Source organism: Gobio gobio, assembly GCF_949357685.1.
Source record: "Gobio gobio genome assembly, chromosome: 25".
In the NCBI taxonomy this organism is placed as follows: domain Eukaryota; kingdom Metazoa; phylum Chordata; class Actinopteri; order Cypriniformes; family Gobionidae; genus Gobio; species Gobio gobio.
Genome location: NC_137121.1, coordinates 163,957 through 189,780, shown reverse-complemented (window position 1 = coordinate 189,780; position 25,824 = coordinate 163,957). Strand labels below are relative to the sequence as shown.

Sequence of the window (25,824 nt, the reverse complement as noted above, 5' to 3'; positions counted from 1 at the left end):
TGGTCCACTCTGATGGAACGCTGAATGAGACTTTCCAAACCAATGGCATCATCATGAATGGTGAGTTGTAACCGGATCTCATGATCTAACCCTTGCCGGTAGGCGGTGATTAAAGCCGGCTCATTCCATCCACTAGAGGCTGCTAGGGTTCGAAACTGAAGGGCATATGAAGAAACAGATGACTTGCCTTGTCGTAGATGAAATAATTGATCATGAACTGATAAAGCATTAGCGACTGGAGAAAATACAACCCGGAAGTGACTAATAAAGTTGTTCAGGGTCTCAGTCACAGCTCCTTTCGCTTCCCAAAGCGATTGTGCCCAAAGCAATGCTCTTCCAGTGAGAAGGGAAATGAAGAAAGCTACCTTAGATCTCTCGGAGGCGAATTGTGATGCGTTCATCTCCATGAACAGCTCGCACTGCAGGAGAAATCCGCTGCACTCCCCCTCCTCGCCAGAGAAGGGCGCTGGCCGGGCCATGGGACTGACAGAGGCAGACGAAGAAGAATTGATGGCGGTTGATGAAGTGACAGGTGAGGATCCAGTGGTGAAGATCGGCGTGGAAGCTTCTCCGTCGCCGTGACCAGATGGTTCGTGCATGTTTGGTCAGGTCTTCTGTCAGGGTTGCTGAATGACACAAACAGGTAAGTTGAAAGGATATTTATTTAACACAAACATATAATGGTCACGGCAGACAGGAAGAAGTGATGAGATAAACTGGAGCGGTAACTGATGAAGTGTTCTGAATGAGTCTCTTATCTGATGCAGGATGGAAGTCGGGATGGTGAAAGTTCAAGGCTGGTGATCTGAAGAAGGCTGGCTGGTTGAGGAAGGATCGTCGGATGAAGGAACACAGGTAAGTCTTCTGAAGGTAAGGATCGAGTGAGTGAGTCAGTATGGCGATGTAGTATCGACGAGACCTGACAATGACTGTAGGAACTGAAGGTGCTTATAACAGGAAGTGCAGTGATGGGGAATTAGGGACAGGTGATGAACACAGGTGCGATGAATCAGAACTCGGGTGAAGCGGAGCGGATGGGCGGAGTGTAGAGGTCTGACGCTGATGCATCTGTGACAATAATTGTACACACTGTAATTATATTGTATGTGCCTTAATATTTTTGCAGTCAATCTTCGCCAATATATTATTCTTTTATTCTGAAAATGGACACAAAAGTAACACAATCCCTCAAAAAGCTTGAAAAAGAGAAAAACCGTTAGGTCCCTAACCCTCTATGGCATAGTGTTGCCCTCAGGCAACAAACCATCTTTTTGGACCTCACACCGCCCCTTTAACTTTTTTTAACTTTTTTTTCTAAATACATAATATCACCTGACATGTCTGTTCAATGAAATTAGGGTCTGAAGTGGGTGTGACTTTTTGTTTGGGGGTGGAGCAGTCCTTTCATGAAGCAAAGCCACATGGGACACAGTGCCATCAATTGGTTGGATAAATATCACTTTTTAACATGTTTAAATTGAAATACATTTATTAAAAAAAATATATGCATGTGCATCAGCATGTAAAAAAGTATGTTTGATTGTTTAAATATATATTTTGTTTTTATTTATATACTAAACTGTGTTTTTTTTGTTTGTTGCCTCAGGGCAACACTATGCAGTTAGACCACTTTTGTTCAGGCAATATCATAGTGTTAGAACCATATGGTGCATTCAAGTCTTCCTGGGAAGTTTGTTTTTACACGTTCAGAAAACTCAAAGAATGTGCATTATGAGTATCATTTATGTTTTTTATTATTATTATTAACACCGATCAGGCATAATATTATGACCACCTCCCTAATATTGTGTTGGTCCCCCTTTTGCTGCCAAAACAGCCCTGAGCCATCGAGGCACGGACTCCACTAGACCCCTGAAGGTGTGCTGTGGTATCTGGCACTAAGATGTTAGCAGCAGATCCTTTAAGTCCTGTAAGTTGTGAGGTGGGGCCTCCATGGATTAGACTTGTTTGTTCAGCTCATCCCACAGATGCTCGATTGGATTGAGATCTGGGGAATTTGGAGGCCAAGTCAACACATCAAACTCGTTGTGCTCCTCAAAACATTCCTGAAGCATTTGTGCTTTGTGGAAGTGTGAAAGAGTTAAAGAGGCCGCAGCCACCAGGGAATACCGTTTCCATGAAAGGGTGTACATGTACTGCAACAATGCTTAGGTAGGTGGTGCATATACAAGTTACATCCACATGGATGGAGGACCCAAGGTTTCCCAGCAGAACATTGCCCAAAGCATCACTGCCTCCGCCGCCACGCCTTCTTCCCATAGTGCACCTGGTGCCATGTGTTCCCCAGGTAAGCGACGCACACGCACCCGGCCATCCACGTGATGTAGAAGAACACGTGATCATCAGACCAGACCACCTTCTTCCATTGCTCCGTGGTCCAGCTCTGATGCTCACGTGCCACTGTTAGTGCTTTTGGCGGTGGACAGGGGTCAGCATGGGCACCCTGACGGGTCTCAATGAGCCTCGGCCGCCCATGACCCTGTTGCTGGTTCACCACTGTTCCTTCCTTGAGCACTTTTGATAGAGACTGACCACTGCAGACCGGGAACAGCCCACAAGAGCTGCAGTTTTAGAGATGTTCTGACCCAGTCATCTAGCCCTCACATTTTTGCCCTTGTCAAACTCGCTCAAATTCTTACGCTTGCCCATTTTTCCTGCTTCTAACACATCAACTTTGAGGACAAAATGTTCACTTGCTGCCCAATATATCCCACCCACTAACAGGAGCCGTGATGAAGAGATCATCAGTGTTATTCACTTCACCTGGGGCCTCATTTATAAAACTTTGCGTAGGATTTGCGTCAGAAGTGGCGTACGGATGAATTATAGGACGTGCGTACGCACAGAAATATTCAGATTTATAAAACCGTGCGCACGCACATCCTACGCAGTTTTCCCTTAATAAATCACAATAAATTCTAAATGTAGCGCAGCTTTTGCGGCTTCATGTCACGCCCATAGTTGCCTATTAATAGTCCGCGAAACGCCCCCAAGTTAATATTCATCGATTGCGAAATCATGGCAAACACAGAGATGAAATCAAAAAAACGTAACCTCACTCAATGTGAAGTACAAGTTATCGTTGGCGGGGTGGAAAAGATGAGAAAAATGTTGTTTTGGAGGGCACAGTAATTGGCAATTACTAATGCCAAAAAGGCACTTGAGTGGCAAAAGGTTGCAGACGCCGTAAATGCTGTAGCCCTCACAACCTTGGACCGTGGCCGAAATAAAAAAGAAATGGTCGGACATCAAAGTCGAGGCAAAAAAGCGTCTAGTGCACCATCGCCAGAGTGTGTCCTCGTTTGCCAGCAAGTCTTCTTGCTGTCTGAAGATGCGTTCACTCCGACTCCTTCCATTTGCGACATCTTCTAAGAGCGCAATATCAGCCATTGTGCGTCATTACGCATTGTGATGGGGCATTTTATTTCCATCCATTTAATTGCATCTGACAAGCTACAGATGTCGGTTATAGGCTAATCTACGTGGAAATAGGAAATAGGCTAGTTCAGTGCAAATGGAAAGTCTTGCAGCTTTCTGAATGGTTGAGACATACGTTATACGTTATTTTATCAAAAATAAAACAAACTAAAGGCATATGCATGAATGCATGATTCCGTAGCTGATGAAGAAATTTTTACTATGAAAACAACTTTCCCCAGTGGACAATGAATAGCCTACATCAATCTATCTATTTATCTATATATCTCCCTAATTATCTATCTATCTATCTGTCTGTCTTCCTATTTGAATCTATATCTGCTCCGCCAGACGGACACATTGACGAGAATAGCCTATCAGTTTTGCACATTATTTTGTTCTGTTTACCATATTATTTATGAGGATGAATTGCATAACATGCCAATATTATTGCAGAACATATTTCACTTTTCTTTTTGCAAACATGTGTTAATTTGCATTTCTGTTGTAATTTTCGTTTGGTTTTGTTTGTTTTACACTGCAGATCGATCAAACGGGTGTTCGTGTAGGCTGTTAATTGTAAGACTTGCTTTGTGAAGTCTTCATGTTATTTATGAGAGTTTCACACACTTTCACGTGTTTCTTCCATCTGCCGACGGTGTCGCCATTTCTCATTTCACCCGTTTTTGTGCGTACGCCTGGGTCAGAGCTTGCGTGAAGGACCGCACATTTTCCCGTCAAGTTTGCTTTTTATAAATACCAATTATTGCGTAGAGAGCGGCGTACGCCTTCTTTTGTGCGTACGCAACGTTTATAAATGAGGCCCCTGGTCATAATGTTATGCCTGATTGGTGTATGAATATAATACATGAGGTGTTAGTTGTAATTAGTAGTAGTGTTTTTGTATTGTTTGATGTTTTTCAAAATATAATTTTATCTAATGCACATATTGCTTGTTTTCCCTATTGAAAATCTGTGTAGAAAACCTTGGAGTTTTAGTACCCTTATGGCACAGTGTTGCCCTGAGGCAACAAACCAATATCTGGTTCAGGGGTGGGGGGGGGCGACACTTTTTATGATGGATATATTATCAGGGACCCCCAAGCTCCCAAAAAATGGGGTGAAATATTTTTTTCCCAAAAAAATAAAAAGTCATGCCATAGAGGGCTAAGTTGAGCATCAATAAGAAACCAAAGACGCGGAAGCCTCGCGTCTTTTAAGGTGGACCGGATAGCGTCAATAAGAAGCTGCGAATAAGAAGCTGGATTCAGCCTCGTCCACGCACGGGAAATCTGGCTCATGAATATTAATGATGCATCGCGTAGCGGGATTCACTGATTGGATGAAAGGAAGACGTTAGCATGTGGGCGTTAACGAAAACACACACACACACATATATACACTCACCTAAAGGATTATTAGGAACACCTGTTCAATTTCTCATTAATACAATTATCTAATCAACCAATCACATGGCAGTTGCTTCAGTGCATTTAGGGGTGTGGTCCTGGTCAAGACAATCTCCTGAACTCCACACTGAATGTCGGAATGGGAAAGAAAGGGGATTTAAGCAATTTTGAGCGTGACATGGTTGTTGGTGCCAGACGGGCCGGTCTGAGTATTTCACAATCTGCTCAGTTACTGGGATTTTCACGCACAACCATTTCTAGGGTTTACAAAGAATGGTGTGAAAAGGGAAAAACATCCAGTATGCGGCAGTCCTGTGGGAGAAAATGCCTTGTTGATGCTAGAGGTCAGAGGTCATGGGCCGACTGATTCAAGCTGATAGAAGAGCAACTTTGACTGAAATAACCACTCGTTACAACACACACAACCTTGAGGCGGATGGGCTACAACAGCAGAAGACCCCACCGGGTACCACTAATCTCCACTACAAATAGGAAAAAGAGGCGACAATTTGCACAAGCTCACCAAAATTGGACAGTTGAAGACTGGAAAAATGTTGCCTGGTCTGATGAGTCTGGATTTCTGTTGAGACATTCAGATGGTAGAGTCAGAATTTGGCGTAAACAGAATGAGAACATGGATCCATCATGCCTTGTTCCCACTGTGCAGGCTGGTGGTGGTGGTGTAATGGTGTGGGGGATGTTTTCTTGGCACACTTTAGGCCCCTTAGTGCCAATTGGGCATGGTTTAAATGCCACGGCCTACCTGAGCATTGTTTCTGCCCATGTCCATCCCTTTATGAGCACCATGTCCCCATCCTCTGATGGCTACTTCCAGCAGGATAATGCACCGTCACAAAGCTCCAATCATTTCAAACTGGTTTCTTGAACATGACAATGAGTTCACTGGACTAAAATGGCCCCACAGTCTCCAGATCTCAACCCAATAGAGCATCTTTGGGATGTGGTGGAACGGGAGCTTCGTGCCCTGGATGTGCATCCCACAAATCTCCATCAACTGCAGATGCTCTCCTATCAATATGGGCCAACATTTCTAAAGAATGCTTTCAGCACCTTGTTGAGTCAATGCCACGTAGAATTAAGGCAGTTCTGAAGGCCAAAGGGGGTCAAACACAGTATTAGTGTGTGTTCCTAATAATCCTTTAGGTGAGTGTATATTGGTAATTCAAATGCATTATGGAGTGTATATTAAATGTGTGTTTATTTTATATAAAAATGAAAAAAAAAAATATTATTGTTTGTGTGTTGTTGTTGCTTCTGATGATATATTAATAGTAATAATGCTGTGTTCGAATACTAATAACGCTATAAATGTATTTCTGGCGCTGTTACACCTAACCGTGTAATCAGATTTACAGTGTGGCATGATTGGCACCGCTATAAGCCAATGACATACGTCAAGGGGCGGGGCTTCGCGGAGTATTCGTTTCCGGGGTATGAGCGAGGCAGATGAAACGCATGTGTGGCTGTTTGGCGTCGGTTCGTCTCGTGTTCACTCGGTTAGATCGTCCGGTTCTGTTCAGACGCGGTGTTCGGTGAGTGTGATCGTGTTTGACCTCTGCTCTCTGTTCTCAGATCTGTGTTAAAGCTCAGCTGTCACTCACACCGCGCCGCTAATAAGAGGTGAGTAAATGTGTAGTATTAAAGCGGATTGATATGTTTACTTTAATCATCCAGAATATAAGAATACTTGTGTGTGTGTGTGTGTGTGTGTGTGTGTGTGTGTGTGTGTGTGTGTGTGTGTGTGTGTGTGTGTGTGTGTGTGTGTGTGTGTGTGTGTGTGTGTGTGTGTGTGTGTGAGTATGAGCGTGTGTGTGTGTGGGGGGGCATGTTTTTCTAGCCTGGTGGGGACTTCAGCCTGACTGTAGACAGACTCATGGGGACTCGTGTCCTAAATTGAGGTCCTCATGGGTACAAAAGCTTATAAATCATTCAGAATGAGTTTTTATGAAAATGTAAAAATGCAGAATGTCTCCTGTGAGGGTTAGGGGCAGGGTCAGTGTAGGGGGATAGAAAATACGGTTTGTACAGTATAAAAACCATTACGCCTATGGTGAGTCCCCAGAAGGATAGCGCACCAGACATGTGTGTGTGTGTGTGTGTGTGTGTGTGAGAGAGAGAGAGAGTTTGTTTGTGTGTGTCAGTGGTTTACTTCATCTGTGTGTGTGTGTGTGTGTGTGTGTGTGTGTGTGTGTGTGTGTGTGTGTGTGTGTGTGTGTGTGTGTGTGTGTGAGTGTGTGTCAGTGGTTTACTTCATATGTGTGTGTGTGTGTGTCTGTCAGTGGTTTACTTCATATGTGTGTGTGTGTGTGTGTGTGTGCTGGTTGTACCACGGCGTTGGACTATTTTCTTTAATCTTCTTTAAGCGCAGAGGAGCAACTGTGTCTAAAGTGCTGGAAAAGAGAGAGTCAATAGTTTCTGTTGCAGCATCGAGTTCTTCTATACTATCTGGGATGCTGAGCAGATGATACTGATGAGGGAGATTATTTAAAAAGCAATCTTTAGTAGCGGCAGTGATTGTCCTGCCATTTTTGAAGCAAGGGGATGGCTTTGCAACCTTAGCTAAATTAAGTATACATGATACTAGGTAATGATCTGAGATGTCATCGCTCTGCTGCAGAATTTCAACGGTATCAACATTTATTCCATGTGACAATATTAGGTCTAAAGTATGATTATGGCGATGAGTGGCTCCTGACACGTGTTGCCTAACTCCAATAGAGTTTAGTGTGTCTTTAAATGCTAATCCCAATACGTCTTTTCCGTTGTCTACATGGATATTAAAATCACCAACAATTAGTACTTTATCTACGGCCAGTACTAACTCTGATAGAAAATCAGCAAATTCTTTGATAAAGTCTGTATTATGCCCTGGTGGCCTGTATACAGTAGCTAACACAAATGTTGAACGGGTTTTATCATCTACACTACATAGCGTTACATAAAGCACCAAAACTTTGAAGGAATTATATTTGAAACTAGACTTCTGAGTAATACTGAAGATATTATTATAAATTACAGCAACCCCTCCCCCTTTACCTTTCAGACGCGGCTCATGTTTATAACAATAATCTTGGGGGGTGGACTCATTTAAAGCTACACTATGTAACTTTTCCGTCCACTAGAGGTCGCCTGTTCAAAACAAAGGCGTAGTTTGATGACGCCACGTTTGAGCGCAGAATCTCGAGACATGTGGTCTTCACCTCACAGCCGGTGGGAAACAGTCAGGATAGGACTCGGGCAGAAATCATGTTGATGGATGCGATTATTAACATTACTGTAGTGAAGCAGAGCAGGAGCGAGTGTTGTGGAGCTGAGCAAGGCCGCAGGAGCGATTGAAGAGCGGGACTGTTATTATGGCATAGTCGCTGGCGGGACTTTTATTATGACACGGTTGCCGGCGCCACTTCCTCTTCTCCAGTGCTGAGTGTGAGGTAACACAGCTCTGTTTATCGTATTAGATATATCTGAGTGTGTTGAAAAGGAAGTTATGACGTTCGCTCGGCGGCTGCTATGACACTTGTTCACACTGCAGTGAGAGTAAAGTGTTTCACTGAATAAACCCGGAGACCGAGGGTGACGCAGATATGACGCAATCGACAGGCGACTCCCTCACACGCATAGCTCACACGTCCCGGTTCCTTGGTTAAAATAGCAATTTTCTCACGATTTACAAATAGTTGAAAACATTTGGGATATTCTAAGTACTCAACTGAACAAAATATATAACACTGGCCTAGTGGTTTCTGGATGTTTTACTGCAAAAATCCTACATAGTTCACCTTTAAGGTAATGTAGTCGTCAGGTTTTAGCCAGGTTTCTGTCAAACACAGCACATCTAGATTATTATCTGTGATCATATCATTAACAATAAGCGCTTTTGGGGAAAGGGATCTAATATTCAGCAGCCGTGCCTGTCTCTCTGCCTGACTTCTGTCCTCACTGCTGCTCTTCTCAGCTCTGGGCCGATGGACGAGCCTGAATCAACACCGGTCTCGGTTCCCGTTCTGACCGGAGAGAAGCGATCCTTCCCTGATGCGGATCCGGATCCGGCCGCCAAGAGGGTCCGAGTGGAGGGAGAGGATGAGGAAGAGGAAGAGCAGCTGGACGAGGAAGAGGAGCCGGAGGAGGAGGAGAGTTTTGCTGACATGATGAAGCATGGCCTCAGTGAGGCAGACGTGGGCATTCTCAAGTTCATCAGCGAGCACAAGGGCTTCTCTGGCATCCTCAAAGAGAGGTGTGTGTGTTTCTGCCAGTGTGTGTGACAGCAGGGCCCAGTGTTTATCTAACCTCATGTTTTTAATCAGGTACTCAGACTTTGTGGTCCATGAGATCAATAGAGAAGGGAAGATCGTTGGTTTGGATGATCTGACCGTTCCCGCGGATGCCGAGGTGAGATTCTGGGTCACTCACACTTATCAGGTCATTCAGATTATGTTTTTAACCCTGTAAAGATGACTTGAGAAAAAACTTGTTTTAATGGAGCAGTTTAGCCTTTAGATTTAAATGGCTAAATCCAGTCTGTGTGTTGTGTCTTGTCCAACCATGAGATCTAGACTGAACTTCAGCTCCAGGTTCTGCTTCAGGTTCAGGGCCCGTCTTTATCAAGCTTCTGAGAACTACTCACAAGAAAACTGCTAAGAATTGACTTAAGAGTAAAAAAATTCTTGGCTCAAAGCTGCGCTTAAAAGTTAGTTATCAAGCATCTCAGTCATACTTTAAGTGAAGTGTAGGACTAAATCTTAAGTGTCGGTCTTAGAGTTGATTTACAACACTTTGCTGTGCCACAAACAGGATTATGGATGATGTCATAGGCATGAACCAATCACTGAATAGATGTCCTTATTTAAGAATATTCTCAGTAAACATTCAACACACATTTGACAATAAATCATTTTCATGAGAATACATTATAATATACACATTTGAAATGAAAGATAAACACGTTTTCCACCATTTCCTAATTGCATTTTTTAAACTGGTGTGCTGTTAACTGACCTGCCTATATATGGCCTAGATTTTTGGATATAATCAGCCACCATGGATTCCAAAAGAAAACCGAACTGGTGGAGGAAGAAGCGATCGCTACTGCTTGCTGAATTAGTCGAACAGCGGAAACATTATAAAAGGCAAGTTCAGCCCAACATTATCCAGCGCTGACAAAGATGAGGCCTGCTCTGTCCAAACTATAGCGTTTTTTTTTCCGTTTTTTTTTCTCAAAATATATTTATTGGCATTTGTTTGAAGATTAGAACAATAAATAAATGAATAAATATTAATGAAAGAAAAAAGAAAAAAACAAACAAAAAACACACAAAAAAAGAAATATTGAAATAAATAAATAAACATTACATGACATTTAGAACAAAACTAAAACATAAAATTAAACAAATGAGACATACATTTTGATACATCACATTTCACAGCCTTTCATTGTGTAGTTTAACTTCACTACTTTAACAGGAGTATTTAGTTATTTTGCTGGAATACAGGAACTGCATTACACACTGGGCATGTCCAAAACACAAGAGATGGATATAGTTTAATCATCCCATATTGTCTGGTCTACTTGGTTACAATAGTGCAAAAAAGGGTCCAAATTTTGTAAAAGTCTTTTAGTTTCCCTTTAGCTACGTAAGTCAGTTTTTCCATAGCAAGGTTACTGGTCATTTCTTTAAACCATTGGTTAGACGAGGGTCCTTGGGTCTCCTTCCATTTTAAAGCAATAGCGCGCTTTGCCTGGAGCAAACTAAAATCAACCAGTTTGCGCTTTCTTGCATTCATCTCCAAATTCACTGGGTATATATGAAATATTTTCTTCAGTCAATTTACCAATCAAGAAAACTATCTTCTTCCAAAATCTTTGAATCTCATTACACTCCCATATACAATGATAAAGGGTACCAATTTCTTATTTGCATTTTAAACAGCTCTCAGGAATATTTGGATTAAATTTATGCAATTTGACTGGGGTAATGTAGGTCCGCATAAGCCATTTATATTGCAGCAATTTAACCCCAGTATTGACACTGTGATTTTGGGCAAACAAACAAGATTCCATCCACTCTTCTTTAGATACAGGGAGTGCAGAATTATTAGGCACGTTGATTTTCTGATCATATTTTTTTTCCAGGCACATTTGACCAATTCCAAACCACAGTAATCCTAATAACTACTATTGATTTAGTATTTAATAATGTATAAGTGATATATAATTGTTCATGAAGGCTGGAAATGAAAATCACCTTATATTCAGGTGTGCAGAATTATTAGGCATGTTTTCTTTTACAGATAAATTGAGCCAAAAAAGAGATTTAACTCAGACTGAAAAGTCAAAAAGTATTAAATGCCCATGAGAAGGATGCAATACTAATGCAATACTAGACATTGCAGTTAAGGCGTGACCATTGGACAGTGAAATGCTCGTTGGGTTAGCAGGGTCAGACAAAAACATGTGGCGGAGAAAAGACACCTGTTAACTGCAAAAGAATTAAGAATTAAGGTGAAGAATTAAGGGTGAAACCATCAGGAACCCTTTAGTCTCCAGCGCCACCATTTTCCAGAGCTGCAACCTTAACCTGGAGTCTCCAGAAGTGAAGGTGTCAGGATCTCAGAGACTTCAGTTAGGTAAAGAATCCTAAAAAATGACCCCCACTAGATAAGAATCATAAGCTGAAGTGTTGTAAAATACATGAAGCCTGCTTTTTTATAGGCTTTATAGGTTTTATAGGTTGAGAATGACTCTTGAAGGACCAGCACCACATCCTCTAGTACCACTGTTTGAAGAATTCATCTTCCAGAATCTGGCAGTACGTTTTGGGAGTTCATTTTAGTCCATCCTGAAGTCCGTTTTGCAGAGATGGACTAAAAATGAACTGCCAAAACGTACTGCCAGATTCTGGAAGATGAATTCTTCAAACAGTGGTACTAGAGGATGTGGTGCTGGTCCTTCAAGAGTCATTCTCAACCTATCTGTCCATAAAGCCTATAAAAAAACCTTCTTCATGTATTTTACAACACTTCAGCTTGTGATTCTTATCTAGTGGGGGTCATTTTTTAGGATTCTTTACCTAACTGAAGTCTCTGAGATCCTGACACCTTGCACTTCTGGAGACTCCAGGTAGGTTCAGCTCTGGAAAATGGTGGCGCTGGAGACTAAAGGGTTCCTGATGGTTTCACCCTTAATTCTTCACATTAATTCTTAATGCTTTTGCAGTTAACAGGTGTCTTTTCTTCACCACCTGTTTTTGTCAGATCCTGCTGACCCAACGAGCATTTCACTGTCCAATGGTCACGCCTTAACTGCAATGTCTAGTATTACATTAGTATTGCATCCTTCTCATGGGCATTTAATACTTTTTGACTTTTCAGTCTGAGTTAAATCTCTTTTTTGTCTCAATTTATCTGTAAAAGAAAACATGCATAATAATTCTGCACACCTGAATATAAGGTGATTTTCATTTCCAGCCTTCATGAACAATTATATATCACTTATACATTATTAAATACTAAATCAATAGTAGTTATTAGGATTACTGTGGTTTGGAATTGGTCAAATGTGCCTGGAAAAAAAATATGATCAGAAAATCAACGTGCCTAATAATTCTGCACTCCCTGTATGTCTTCTTGAAGATCATTCTTCCATGCTGTTAAATAAGATAATGAATTCTCTTTTGATCCCTCTAAAAGTATATTGTAAAAGAATGACAGATTGCCCTTTTCCCTTAAATGTTTTAAAGTGTGATTTTCAATAGTTGACAAAAGGGGTTCTGAATAAGTTTTGGTTTCAGAATATATAAAACTTCTTATTTGTAAATACTTGAAAAAATGTTTCTGAGGGATATCATGTTTTCTCATCAGTTGTTGAAATGGCATCATTATACCTCCCTCATATAAATCTTTTACTTGGCTTACTCCCTTATACATCCAATTTTTAAATCCCTTGTCACTTCTTCCAGGCACAAAATTTGTATTACCCCAGATTGGTGACAGACCTGATAATGTAATTGCTTCATCTAAGAAATTATGTGTGTCATACAATACAGAAATGGTATTCCTAAGGAAAGGATTGTGCGTAGTTTTTTTGAGCATTTTAATTGAAGAAGAGTAAAGATACATCTGTAATGGAATTATTATTCCATTTTTTTCTATATCTATCCATGCTGCATGGTCTGTATCTATAAAGTAGTACATAGCAGAACAAAGCTGTGCTGCCCAATAGTAAAGCTTAATATTTGGTACTTTAAGCCCTCCTCGTTCGTATGGTAGATAGAGTAAGGACAGACGTAGCCGAGGGCGCTTGTTATTCCATATAAATCTTGTGAATGTTTTCTTGAGTGTAGAAAAGAAGGAAGCTGGAAGGGGTAGAGGAATTGACTGGTAAAGGTATAAAAATGTAGGTAGAATTGACATTTTTATGATACTTATACGTCCAATAATAGAAATTGGCAATGCGTTCCACCTCTCGAGCGAGTCAGTGACTTTCTTTACTATTGGGTCGTAATTAATCTGAATAATTTCCATTCAATTTGGGGTTATCTTAATTCCTAAATATGTAAAGCCTTCGGGAGAGCTGGTGAATTGCCTACAGGTCAGAGAGTTTCTCCTTTCATCCTCATTCAATAATAGCAATGCACTTTTATTATTATTAATTTTGTAACCTGAAAATTCTCCAAAAGCTGTTAATATATTATTGAGTGCTTGAATAGAAGGGTCTAGATTTGTAAGAAATGCCACAATATCATCTGCAAACAGAGATAAGCGGTTTTCCCTCTCACCTATTGTTATGCCTTTCATTTCAGGACTAGTCCGAATTGTCATTGCAAGCGGTTCTACTGCAAATAAAAATAACAGAGGAGACAGTGGACACCCCTGGCGAGTACCTCTACTTAAATTAAAAGGTTTTGAAATTTGGCTATTTGTAATTATTTCTGCCTGTGGATCATTAGAAAGTAATCTAATCCATTTAATATACCCATCACCCAGCCCAAATCTCTTAAGTACCTCGAAAAGGTATCCCCATTCAATCCTGTCGAAGGCTTTTTCTGCATCCAACGACAGGATTGCATGGTCCTTGGCATTTTGTTTTTTATATATTATATTTAAGACTCTACGAATGTTATGGAAGGCTTGTCTTCCAAGCACAAACCCATTTTGATCATTCATAATAAGGTTCGGTATATGCATTTCAATTCTCTTAGCAAGGACCTTACAAAGAATTTTTGTATCGTAAGCCATTAAAGATATGGGCCTATAAGAAGATTTTTCATTGGCAGGTTTGCCTGGCTTTAATATAAGAGTAATTAGTGCTGATCTTAATGAAGGAGGCAGTATTCCCTTTTCAAATGACTCATTGAACATTTCAAGCAAGTGTGGTAGAAGTTTCCCTGCAAAAGTTTTATAAATTACTATTGGGAGGCCATCAGGTCCAGGGGCTTTTCCACTATTCATGCCCTGTAATGCCTCTAAAAGCTCTTCTAGGCTTAGATTTATGTCTAAATTACTTTTCGACCCCTCAGATAATTTGGGAAAATCAAGTTTATCAAGAAAGCGGTCTTGCCCTTCTAAATCATTGGTGTATTCAGTTTTGTACAGATTTTCATAATACAATTTGAAAATATTATTTATTTCCAATGGATCTACAATCTTTGCCCCATTTTGTAAAGTTAATGAATTAATGGCTCTGTCTGTTTGTATTTTCTTAATTCTCTATGCAAGCAATTTTCCAGGTTTTTCTCCCTGATCGTAATATGATTGTTTTAGCCACATTAAGTTCTTGGCTATTTTACTGCTAGTTAATTCATTATATTGGGCTTTTAATAAAATAAGTTCTTTCCGCTTTACAGGGTCGTTGTTGCTAAAGAGGTGTTGCTCTAATACTTTAATTTGTTTTTCCAGATTTTCTAATTGTGTATTATACGTTTTGGATTTATATCTTGTATAACTTAATATCTCCCCTCTAATATAGGCCTTGAAGTTCTCCCATTTGACTGAAGCACTCGTCTGGTTTGTGTTAATTAGAAAATATAGGTCTATTTTATTATCCAGAAATGTAACAAAATCAGGGTCCAATAGCCATCTTGCTTGAAATCTAAATCTGGGAGGGGAAAATATGAGATTTTCCATTTGGACTGTAAACGTAATAGGGGCATGATCAGACAATAAGATACTGTCCTACCAGCATTTACCTACTTTGGACACTAGACTATTAGAAATTAAAAAATAATCTATTCTTGAGTACGTTTTGTATGTGTTTGAGAAGCAAGAGTATTCTTTTTTGCTCGGGTTAAGATACTGCCATATCTCTACCAAATTCAGATCACTTATATACTTTAGGATAATTTTTTTAGACTGTTGATGGGTATTATCTATTCCAGAAGAGCGGTCGTAGACTGGGTTTAGTACACAATTAAAATCTCCTCCAATTACATAATGTCCAGGATATGATGAAATTGTGAGAAAGAAGTTCTGGTAAAAGGAAGGGTCATCCATATTAGGAGCGTATATATTTACTAGATTAATTTGTGTTGTTAAAATCGTACCATTAAGAACTATGTATCTCCCTAAAGGATCAATATGTTGCTGTTTTAACTGAAATGGAACAGACTTGTGTATAAGGATCATGACTCCTCTAGCTCGAGAGGTGAAAGAAGCATTAAAAACCTGCCCTGGCCACCTTTTCGTGACCCTGCTAATATCTTCTTTTAGTAAATGAGTTTCCTGTAGAAAATTTATTTGGTCCCATTTGTTTCAATCGACCTAATACTTGTTTAAGCTTTACCAAATTATTTAGTCCTCTTATATTCCAGCTACATATATTTATCTCAGAATTACGGATCATATTTATCTTTTATTACAGTGTATATAGCTGTGTCCAAGCACCACATAAAAAAAGAAGAAAAGAAAAAAAAGAATGAGAAAAAAAACAAAAAAAAACAAAAGATTCCTCAACATCCACCCACCCCCACTACCACCCACCATGCAGTCCCCCAAACGGAAAGCATGAAAATACCCCCAATAACCAACTTTGGTTATGAAACACGGTTGATCCATATAATATGGAGCAACATATTGCAAGCCCTCAATCATTATTCTCACCTTTGGGCTCGCTAACTAAAAAAAACAAAAAAAACAAAACAACAAGTGGACCACGAACCTTGCTCAATCACACTTCCACCCATAGAACAAAGGTATAATTCAAATTCACCCGGGTCCCGCTATTCACAAACGTATTAACCTAACCTAACATATGTACATAATGTTAAACTACATTTAAACAGATAAGATATTTTGCAGAGGTAGTTATCCCAGTTCTGAATCTGGTAGACTATGGTAATGTTTTCACATAAATTCGATCATTTTAATAACTAAAAAACGTTATATTTGCTTAATAAACAAGGGAATTGAGTCTTGTTAATAAGCCTCCACTTGCTTGCTTTGTTTAAGCAGTGGTACGCAATGACCGAATGAAGTCCTCCACCTCCGAGACTGATTTAAAGATGTGGCGCTGGTCGGAGTGAGTAACTATCAGGTGCGCTGGGTAGAGCATACCGTAGCGAATTTCCATGCTTCTAAGTTGGGCTTTCACTCCATCAAACTGCCGTTGGAGCTGACGCGTCTCGGCTGATAGATCCGGGAACAGGCTGATCCGTTGACCTTCATAGCGTAATTCCTTCAATTTTCTAGCTGCTCTCAAAGCCTTCTCCTTATCCTGGTAATTTAAGAACTTCATCACGATTGCTCTTGGCGTCGCTGGGCGATTTGGGTTAACTTGTCCTACTCGATGCGCTCGTTCGATGACAGGAGTGTGACTGAACGTGTCGTTCAGGACCCTGGGGAGCGGGGCTTCAATGAAAGCGCACATATTATATCCTTCTGTTTTCTCGGGCAGTCCAACTAGTCTCAGGTTAGAACGCCTTCCGCGGTCCTCCAGGTCTTGTACTTTGTTCCATAGAAATGCACTTGTTTCTTCGAGTTTTTTAACTTTGTGTTGAAGGGCTGAGACGTCCTCTTTTTTTTTTCAGTTTGTGCGATTCTCTCTTCTGCCTCTCCTATTCTTTGCGATTGTGAAAATAAATCAGATTTTATGCCATTTATAGCATCTAGCATGTCAGTGGATTGTTTTGTAAAGTCCGCTTTTAAAGACTGAATTGCGCTGAGGATGTCATCGTTTGTAGCTGCGTTGAGTTCGCTTTGTGCCTCGGCTAGCTTTTTGTTAACCGGCGCCAGGTTTTCCTCCTCCATCTGCACAGAAGGCTTCGAATGCTGTCCAGATTTGGTGATTTTGGGTGACATTTCGTCCCGCAAAACTTTTATATACTTTGCAGACGTTTGTATACTAGTTCTGATCTTTCTGAAGGGTTTTTCGTGGATATTTTAGCAGCGAGCCCAACTCGTGCGACTTATCAGCTGCACGTCATAACCGGAAGCCCCAAACGATAGCGTTTGATGAACTGCTCATTGTCAAACATTTGCGCACATCTCTGTCTCCTCAGTGCCATCACAAGCTCCTAGCCACTTGAGACCTCTCGAGCTCTTAAAGAACTGGGAGAGTAAGAGGGATTCTTAGCTTTAAGACATTTGATAACTTGCTTTTATACTTAATTTTGAAAGTAGGAGTAAATTTCATGAATTCTCAGCACTTAACACTAAAATGGCACATAAATACGGGCCCTGGTTCAGGTTCTGTTTCAGTGCTCGTAGGTTGGATTGAGCAGTGCACTGAACCCCAGGTTCCTCCAGCAGGTCTGAAGCTGTGTTCAGTCTAATGATGTCATATCACAGGTCTAGCAGTAATAATCCCTCATGCGACCTGTCTTGAGGAATATTTTCTCGGTGTGCCGCAGGAACCGTCTCCGGAGGTCAGTCCGGCCGAGGGTCAGACTCTGACAGAAGAGCAGAAGCAGCAGCTGACCGAGCTTCAGCTCTTTAAGAACAAGGAGGGAAACGTGGCCATTGAGGTGAGAAGCGTCAGGAAACGCACATGGCACAAATCATAACACAGCGCTTCATGTTCTTGATGTAGTGTATGCATCGGTTGATCAAGATATTATGTAAATTTTATGTGAACATCACTTTAGTGGTGGATTTATTTATGAAGGAGTTGGCCAATGTTTCGTCCTCAGGCTGAATGACGAGCACTCTCAACTGATCTTGTGTTTCAGGTGCAGGAGGACTCGAAGGAGAAGCGCACTCTTCTGCACCGAGCCGTGAAGACGCTGTATCCCGGCCTGGAGACCAAGACTGAGGACCGAGACGGGAAGAAGGTCATCGTGGCGTATCATGCAGCCGGACAGAAAGCGTTAGCAGGTACAGCTCCCGTTTCCTGGAAAACCCTCCAGTCAGTGTCCGCTGCAGACGGTGTCACTAGATGGCGCTCTGAGCTCTGTGCATAACCTCTCACTCGCACGAGCAGTGCTTTAAGGCCTGTACACACCGGGACGAATATCGCGCGCGCTTATCGCCAGCGTTTTTCGTGACGTTTTCCGGCGCATCTTGAGTGTTCACACCCAAGCGATTTCCACTGGCGATGCGGCGAGTGAGCGTGCACATTCAGTAGATGATAGCGCTCCCAGTACACAAGGTGGCGCTGCGGCACTTTACGCTTCTGACACTCGCTTGTCACACAGAAGAAGAGAGACAGTATTTACATTCTGCCAACACCACAGATATATTATGTCTATGGCCAAAACCATTCACACACTTTTTGCTAACTGGCAGGCAGCATTATCAGCTCATTTTCTTCTTTGTCTACTTACTACTTCTTCGTCGTATCAATGTGGGCTCAGCAAGACCGTTTTGTGCTTGAGCGCCACCAAGTCGTGTTTTACTGTCACTTCCGCAGCTCCAGGCCCGTGAACAAAATCGCTGATCTCATTGGGCAGCCAGTTTTTAACGTGCCGCGTCAAAATAAAAAAACTAACCCGAGGCGTTTTTAAAAATGACGATTTTACGCCTGGCGTTTTACACGTCTGTGTGCACACTCACATTGGCGCCCTTTGTTTAGTCACGAGGCGTTAAACGTCGGCGATAAACGTGCGCGAAAATAGTCCCGGTGTGAACAGGCCTTAAGTGTGCATGATCTCTCGCACGAGCAGCTGCAGTTCATTAGTGTGTTTGATCTCTCGCACGAGCAGCTGCAGTGCTTTAGTGTGTATGATCTCTCGCACGAGCAGCTGCAGTGCTTTAGTGTGTTTGATCTCTCGCACGAGCAGCTGCACTGCTTTAGTGTGTTTGATCTCTTGCACGAGCAGCTGCACTGCTTTAGTGTGTTTGATCTCTCGCAAGAGCAGCTGCAGTGCTTTAGTGTGTATGATCTCTCGCACGAGCAGCTGCAGTGCTTTAGTGTGTTTGATCTCTCGCACGAGCAGCTGCACTGCTTTAGTGTGCATGATCTCTCGCACGAGCAGCTGCAGTTCATTAGTGTGTTTGATCTCTCGCACGAGCAGCTGCAGTGCTTTAGTGTGTATGATCTCTCGCACGAGCAGCTGCAGTGCTTTAGTGTGTTTGATCTCTCGCACGAGCAGCTGCACTGCTTTAGTGTGTTTGATCTCTTGCACGAGCAGCTGCACTGCTTTAGTGTGTTTGATCTCTCGCAAGAGCAGCTGCAGTGCTTTAGTGTGTATGATCTCTCGCACGAGCAGCTGCAGTGCTTTAGTGTGTTTGATCTCTCGCACGAGCAGCTGCACTGCTTTAGTGTGTATGATCTCTCGCACGAGCAGCTGCAGTTCATTAGTGTGTTTGATCTCTCGCACGAGCAGCTGCAGTGCTTTAGTGTGTATGATCTCTCGCACGAGCAGCTGCACTGCTTTAGTGTGTTTGATCTCTCGCACGAGCAGCTGCACTGTTTTAGTGTGCATGATCTCTCGCACGAGCAGCTGCAGTTCATTAGTGTGTTTGATCTCTCGCACGAGCAGCTGCAGTGCTTTAGTGTGTATGATCTCTCGCACGAGCAGCTGCACTGCTTTAGTGTGTTTGATCTCTTGCACGAGCAGCTGCACTGTTTTAGTGTGCATGATCTCTCGCACGAGCAGCTGCAGTTCATTAGTGTGTTTGATCTCTCGCACGAGCAGCTGCAGTGCTTTAGTGTGTATGATCTCTCGCACGAGCAGCTGCAGTGCTTTAGTGTGTTTGATCTCTCGCACGAGCAGCTGCAGTGCTTTAGTGTGTGTGATCTCTCTCACGAGCAGCTGCAGTGCTTTAGTGTGTATGATCTCTCGCACGAGCAGCTGCAGTGCTTAAGTGTGTTTGATCTCTTGCACGAGCAGCTGCACTGCTTTAGTGTGTTTGATCTCTCGCAAGAGCAGCTGCAGTGCTTTAAGTGTGTATGATCTCTCGCACGAGCAGCTGCAGTGCTTAAGTGTGTTTGATCTCTCGCACGAGCAGCTGCAGTGCTTAAGTGTGTTTGATCTCTCGCACGAGCAGCTGCAGTGCTTAAGTGTGTTTGATCTCTCGCATGAGCAGCTGCAGTGCTTTTAGTGTGTATGATCTCTCGCACGAGCAGCTGCACTGCTTTAGTGTGTATGATCTCTCGCACGAGCAGCTGCAGTGCTTTAGTGTGTATGATCTCTCTCACGAGCAGCTGCAGTGCTTTAGTGTGTGATCTCTCGCACGAGCAGCTGCAGTGCTTTAGTGTGTGATCTCTCTCACGAGCAGCTGCAGTGCTTTAGTGTGTGATCTCTCGCACGAGCAGCTGCACTGCTTTATTGTGTATGATCTCTCTCACGAGCAGCTGCAGTGCTTTAGTGTGTATGATCTCTCGCACGAGCAGCTGCAGTGCTTTAGTGTGTATTGATCTCTCGCACGAGCAGCTGCAGTGCTTTAGTGTGTATGATCTCTCGCACGAGCAGCTGCAGTGCTTTTAGTGTGTATGATCTCTCGCACGAGCAGCTGCAGTGCTTAAGTGTGTATGATCTCTCGCATGAGCAGCTTCACTGCTTTAGTGTGTATGATCTCTTGCACGAGCAGCTGCACTGCTTTAGTGTGTTTGATCTCTTGCAAGAGCAGCTGCACTGCTTTAGTGTGTATGGTCTCTCGCACGAGTAGCTGCAGTGCTTAAGTGTGTTTGATCTCTTGCACGAGCAGCTGCAGTGCTTTAGTGTGTATGGTCTCTCGCACGAGTAGCTGCAGTGCTTAAGTGTGTTTGATCTCTTGCAAGAGCAGCTGCACTGCTTTAGTGTGTTTGATCTCTCGCACGAGCAGCTGCAGTGCTTTATTGTGTATGATCTCTCGCACGAGCAGCTGCAGTGCTTTAGTGTGTTTGATCTCTCTCACGAGCAGCTGCAGTGCTTTAGTGTGTTTGATCTCTCTCACGAGCAGCTGCAGTGCTTTAGTGTGTATGATCTCTCTCGCGAGCAGCTGCAGTGCTTTAGTGTGTATGATCTCTCGCACGAGCAGCTGCAGTGCTTTAGTGTGTATGATCTCTCGCACGAGCAGCTGCAGTGCTTTAGTGTGTATGATCTCTCGCACGAGCAGCTGCAGTGCTTTAGTGTGTATGATCTCTCTCACGAGCAGCTGCAGTGCTTTAGTGTGTATGATCTCTCTCGCGAGCAGCTGCAGTGCTTTATTGTGTATGATCTCTCTCACGAGCAGCTGCAGTGCTTTGTGTATGATCTCTCACGAGCAGCTGCAGTGCTTTAGTGTGTTTGATCTCTCTCACGAGCAGCTGCAGTGCTTTAGTGTGTATGATCTCTCGCACGAGCAGCTGCAGTGCTTTAGTGTGTATGATCTCTCTCGCGAGCAGCTGCAGTGCTTTAGTGTGTATGATCTCTCGCACGAGCAGCTGCAGTGCTTTAGTGTGTTTGATCTCTCGCACGAGCAGCTGCAGTGCTTTAGTGTGTTTGATCTCTCGCACGAGCAGCTGCAGTGCTTTAGTGTGCTTGATCTCTCGCACGAGCAGCTGCAGTGCTTTAGTGTGCATGATCTCTCGCACGAGCAGCTGCACTGCTTTAGTGTGTATGATCTCTCGCACGAGCAGCTGCAGTGCTTAAGTGTGCATGATCTCTCTCACGAGCAGCTGCAGTGCTTTAGTGTGTTTGATCTCTCGCACGAGCAGCTGCAGTGCTTTAGTGTGTATGATCTCTCGCACGAGCAGCTGCAGTGCTTTAGTGTGTATGATCTCTCGCACGAGCAGCTGCAGTGCTTTAGTGTGTATGATCTCTCGCACGAGCAGCTGCAGTGCTTTAGTGTGTATGATCTCTCGCACGAGCAGCTGCAGTGCTTTAGTGTGTATGATCTCTCGCACGAGCAGCTGCAGTGCTTTAGTGTGTTTGATCTCTCGCACGAGCAGCTGCAGTGCTTTAGTGTGTATGATCTCTCGCACGAGCAGCTGCAGTGCTTTAGTGTGTATGATCTCGCACGAGCAGCTGCAGTGCTTTAGTGTGTATGATCTCTCTCACGAGCAGCTGCAGTGCTTTAGTGTGTATGATCTCTCGCACGAGCAGCTGCAGTGCTTTAGTGTGTATGATCTCTCGCACGAGCAGCTGCAGTGCTTTAGTGTGTATGATCTCTCGCACGAGCAGCTGCAGTGCTTTAGTGTGTATGATCTCTCGCACGAGCAGCTGCAGTGCTTTAGTGTGTATGATCTCTCGCACGAGCAGCTGCACTGCTTTAGTGTGTTTGATCTCTCGCACGAGCAGCTGCAGTGCTTTAGTGTGTATGATCTCTCGCACGAGCAGCTGCAGTGCTTTAGTGTGTATGATCTCTCGCACGAGCAGCTGCAGTGCTTTAGTGTGTATGATCTCTCGCACGAGCAGCTGCAGTGCTTTAGTGTGTATGATCTCTCGCACGAGCAGCTGCAGTGCTTTAGTGTGTATTGATCTCTCGCACGAGCAGCTGCAGTGCTTTAGTGTGTATTGATCTCTCGCACGAGCAGCTGCAGTGCTTTAGTGTGTATGATCTCTCGCACGAGCAGCTGCAGTGCTTTTAGTGTGTATGATCTCTCGCACGAGCAGCTGCAGTGCTTAAGTGTGTATGATCTCTCGCATGAGCAGCTGCACTGCTTTAGTGTGTATGATCTCTTGCACGAGCAGCTGCACTGCTTTAGTGTGTTTGATCTCTTGCAAGAGCAGCTGCACTGCTTTAGTGTGTTTGATCTCTTGCACGAGCAGCTGCAGTGCTTTAGTGTGTTTGATCTCTTGCACGAGCAGCTGCAGTGCTTTAGTGTGTATGATCTCTCGCACGAGCAGCTGCAGTGCTTTAGTGTGTTTGATCTCTCGCACGAGCAGCTGCAGTGCTTTAGTGTGCTTGATCTCTCGCACGAGCAGCTGCAGTGCTTTAGTGTGCATGATCTCTTGCACGAGCAGCTGCAGTGCTTTAGTGTGCATGATCTCTCGCACGAGCAGCTGCACTGCTTTAGTGTGTATGATCTCTCGCACGAGCAGCTGCAGTGCTTAAGTGTGCATGATCTCTCTCACGAGCAGCTGCAGTGCTTTAGTGTGTTTGATCTCTCGCACGAGCAGCTGCAGTGCTTTAGTGTGTATGATCTCTCGCACGAGCAGCTGCAGTGCTTTAGTGTGTATGATCTCTCGCACGAGCAGCTGCAGTGCTTTAGTGTGTATGATCTCTCGCACGAGCAGCTGCAGTGCTTTAGTGTGTATGATCTCTCGCACGAGCAGCTGCAGTGCTTTAGTGTGTATGATCTCTCGCACGAGCAGCTGCAGTGCTTTAGTGTGCATGAGTGCATGTAAACACGACTGATATCTGTGCATGTGAGGAGAAGAGAATCTATTGATGTTCTATCAGATCCGTTCTGTTCCTGTTCAGTACATAAGGAATAAGCAGTTTGGTGCATCATTCAGGTTTAGCTTTACAAACTGAATCTTCCCAATGAATTGAATGGAAACGGAACGTGAATCCGGACTCATCCGCGCATGCTAACTCTCGGCTGCGTGTGTGCTCGCGTGCTGAGTAACGCTCTTATTCTCCCAACGCTCCTTTTGCTCTGGACAGAGGTCAGACCCGCCGCAGGTAAGACCAATCCCACATCATCCAGGGATGGCAGGAAATCATTACTCCCTAATCACTCTTAGACTCATCCCAGAAATGGCACTGAAGTAACTGATAGCCGTCTGTTCGCGTGAGGTGACGGTTCTAGAGATGTCGTGTTTCTGACTCAAACGCTCGGGTTTGATCCTCATATATCGATCCTGTGCTTCCCAACACACAAGACTTTGAATCGATCAGTGTTGGAGACATTACTCTGTCAGTCAGGCGCTGATGTCTCTCAGCGCGAGTTATCTTCACCGCAGGGATATTGATATTAATGTGTTTGTTGCTGAATGAGCTTAACCCCTAATCGTCCCCTAAGTTAGGGTTAGGGTTTTGACCCCAAACTTTTACAGGGTGATTGCATAAGAATTTTATTTTTATATATATATATATATATATATATATATATAATTTTTTATTTACTCCTCAACTATGCATTTATGCTGTTTTTGTGGATATTTGGTCGTTTTTTTTACCTATTTACTGCACAAGTATGCGTGCGTGTGTGTGAGTGAAAGGTCATTCCACTGTTGATGGTCTAGGACCAGACCTAAATGTAGAATTTTTTTTAGGTTTATACTGGATTTTTGTTTTGACAAATTAAATTAAAAATTAGTTTTTACATTTTCCCATTCATTTTCAATGTCGGCTCAATCTGAGGACCTTAAACGGTAATTTTTTACACACCGTTAGAACAGCCACACCGAACCCAGGGTTTGTGTGTGTGTTTAGATTGTTCAGGAACAGTACCACAGTGATGGAGTCTCTCAGTGGGGTCGGCCGGACCGATTCAGGGTCATGCTTGTGTTCCGACCGGCTTGATGAACCTGTGAACTGATCGAAGGTTGTGCTCTGCCTGAAAAGATGATTCATGATTCATAATCAAGTCTTTCCTCATCCATATTTGATGTTCAGTAGACATGAGGTGTGCAGGAAGAGAACGCAGTGCAGCTACAGTTAGTGTTTTATTCCATTAAAGCATGCTTTTTGATTATTAAAATTATATTATTCTGTGATTTGACAGATGCCGTGCTAATAAGGGAGCTCAGTTATACAGTGGGGAGAATAAGTATTTGATACACTGCCGATTTTGCAGGTTTTCCTACTTACAAAGCATGTAGAGGTCTGTCATTTTTATCATAGGTACTCTTCAACTGTGAGTGACGGAATCTAAAACAAAAATCCAGAAAATCACATTGTATGATTTTTAAATTATTAATTTGCGTTTTATTGCATGACTTATTTGATCACCTACCAACCAGTAAGAATTTCAGCTCTCACAGACCTGTTAGTTTTTCTTTAAGAAGCCCTCCTGTTCTCCACTCATTACCTGAATAAGGTGGACACCTGTCCACACACTCACTCAATCAAACAGACTCCAACCTCTCCACAATGGCCAAGACCAGAGAGCTGTGTAAGGACATCAGGGATAAAATTGTAGACCTGCACAAGGCTGGGATGGGCTACAGGACAATAGGCAAGCAGCTCGGTGAGAAGGCAACAACTGTTGGCGCAATTATTAGAAAATGGAAGTTCAAGATGACGGTCAATCTCCCTCAGTCTGGGGCACCATGCAGGATCTCACCTCGTGGGGCATCAATGATCATGAGGAAGGTGAGGGATCAGCCCAGAACTACACGGCAGGACCTGGTCAGTGACCTGAAGAGAGCTGGGACCACAGTCTCAAAGAAAACCATTAGTAACACACTACGCCCTCATGGATTAAAATCCTGCAGCGCACGCAAGGTCCCCCTGCTCAAGCCAGCACATGTCCAGGCACATCTGAAGTTTGCCAATGACCATGTGGATGATCCAGAGGAGGAATGGGAGTAGGGTCATGTGGTCTGATGAGACAAAAATAGAGCTTTTTGGTCTAAACTCCACTCGCCGTGTTTGGAGGAAGAAGAAGAACGAGTACAACCCCAAGAACATCATCCCAACCGTGCAGCATGGTGGTGGAAACATCATTCTT

At 43.1% G+C, this 25,824-nt stretch overlaps 1 protein-coding gene across 1 annotated transcript in view; it reads left to right on the top strand.

Moving 5' to 3' along the window:
• Positions 1-6,296: 6,296 nt before the first annotated feature.
• Positions 6,297-25,824, top strand: part of pus7 (pseudouridine synthase 7) — a gene marked incomplete at its 3' end in the record, with an annotated part of 34,542 nt that continues 15,014 nt past the window's right edge. Inside the window, exons 1-5 of the mRNA XM_079809530.1 lie at positions 6,297-6,400; positions 8,824-9,102; positions 9,173-9,257; positions 17,711-17,824; positions 18,029-18,173. Coding sequence (XP_079665656.1) covers positions 6,315-6,400; positions 8,824-9,102; positions 9,173-9,257; positions 17,711-17,824; positions 18,029-18,173 — 709 coding nt within the window. The 5' untranslated portion in view covers positions 6,297-6,314. The remainder of the gene's footprint in view (positions 6,401-8,823; positions 9,103-9,172; positions 9,258-17,710; positions 17,825-18,028; positions 18,174-25,824) is intronic.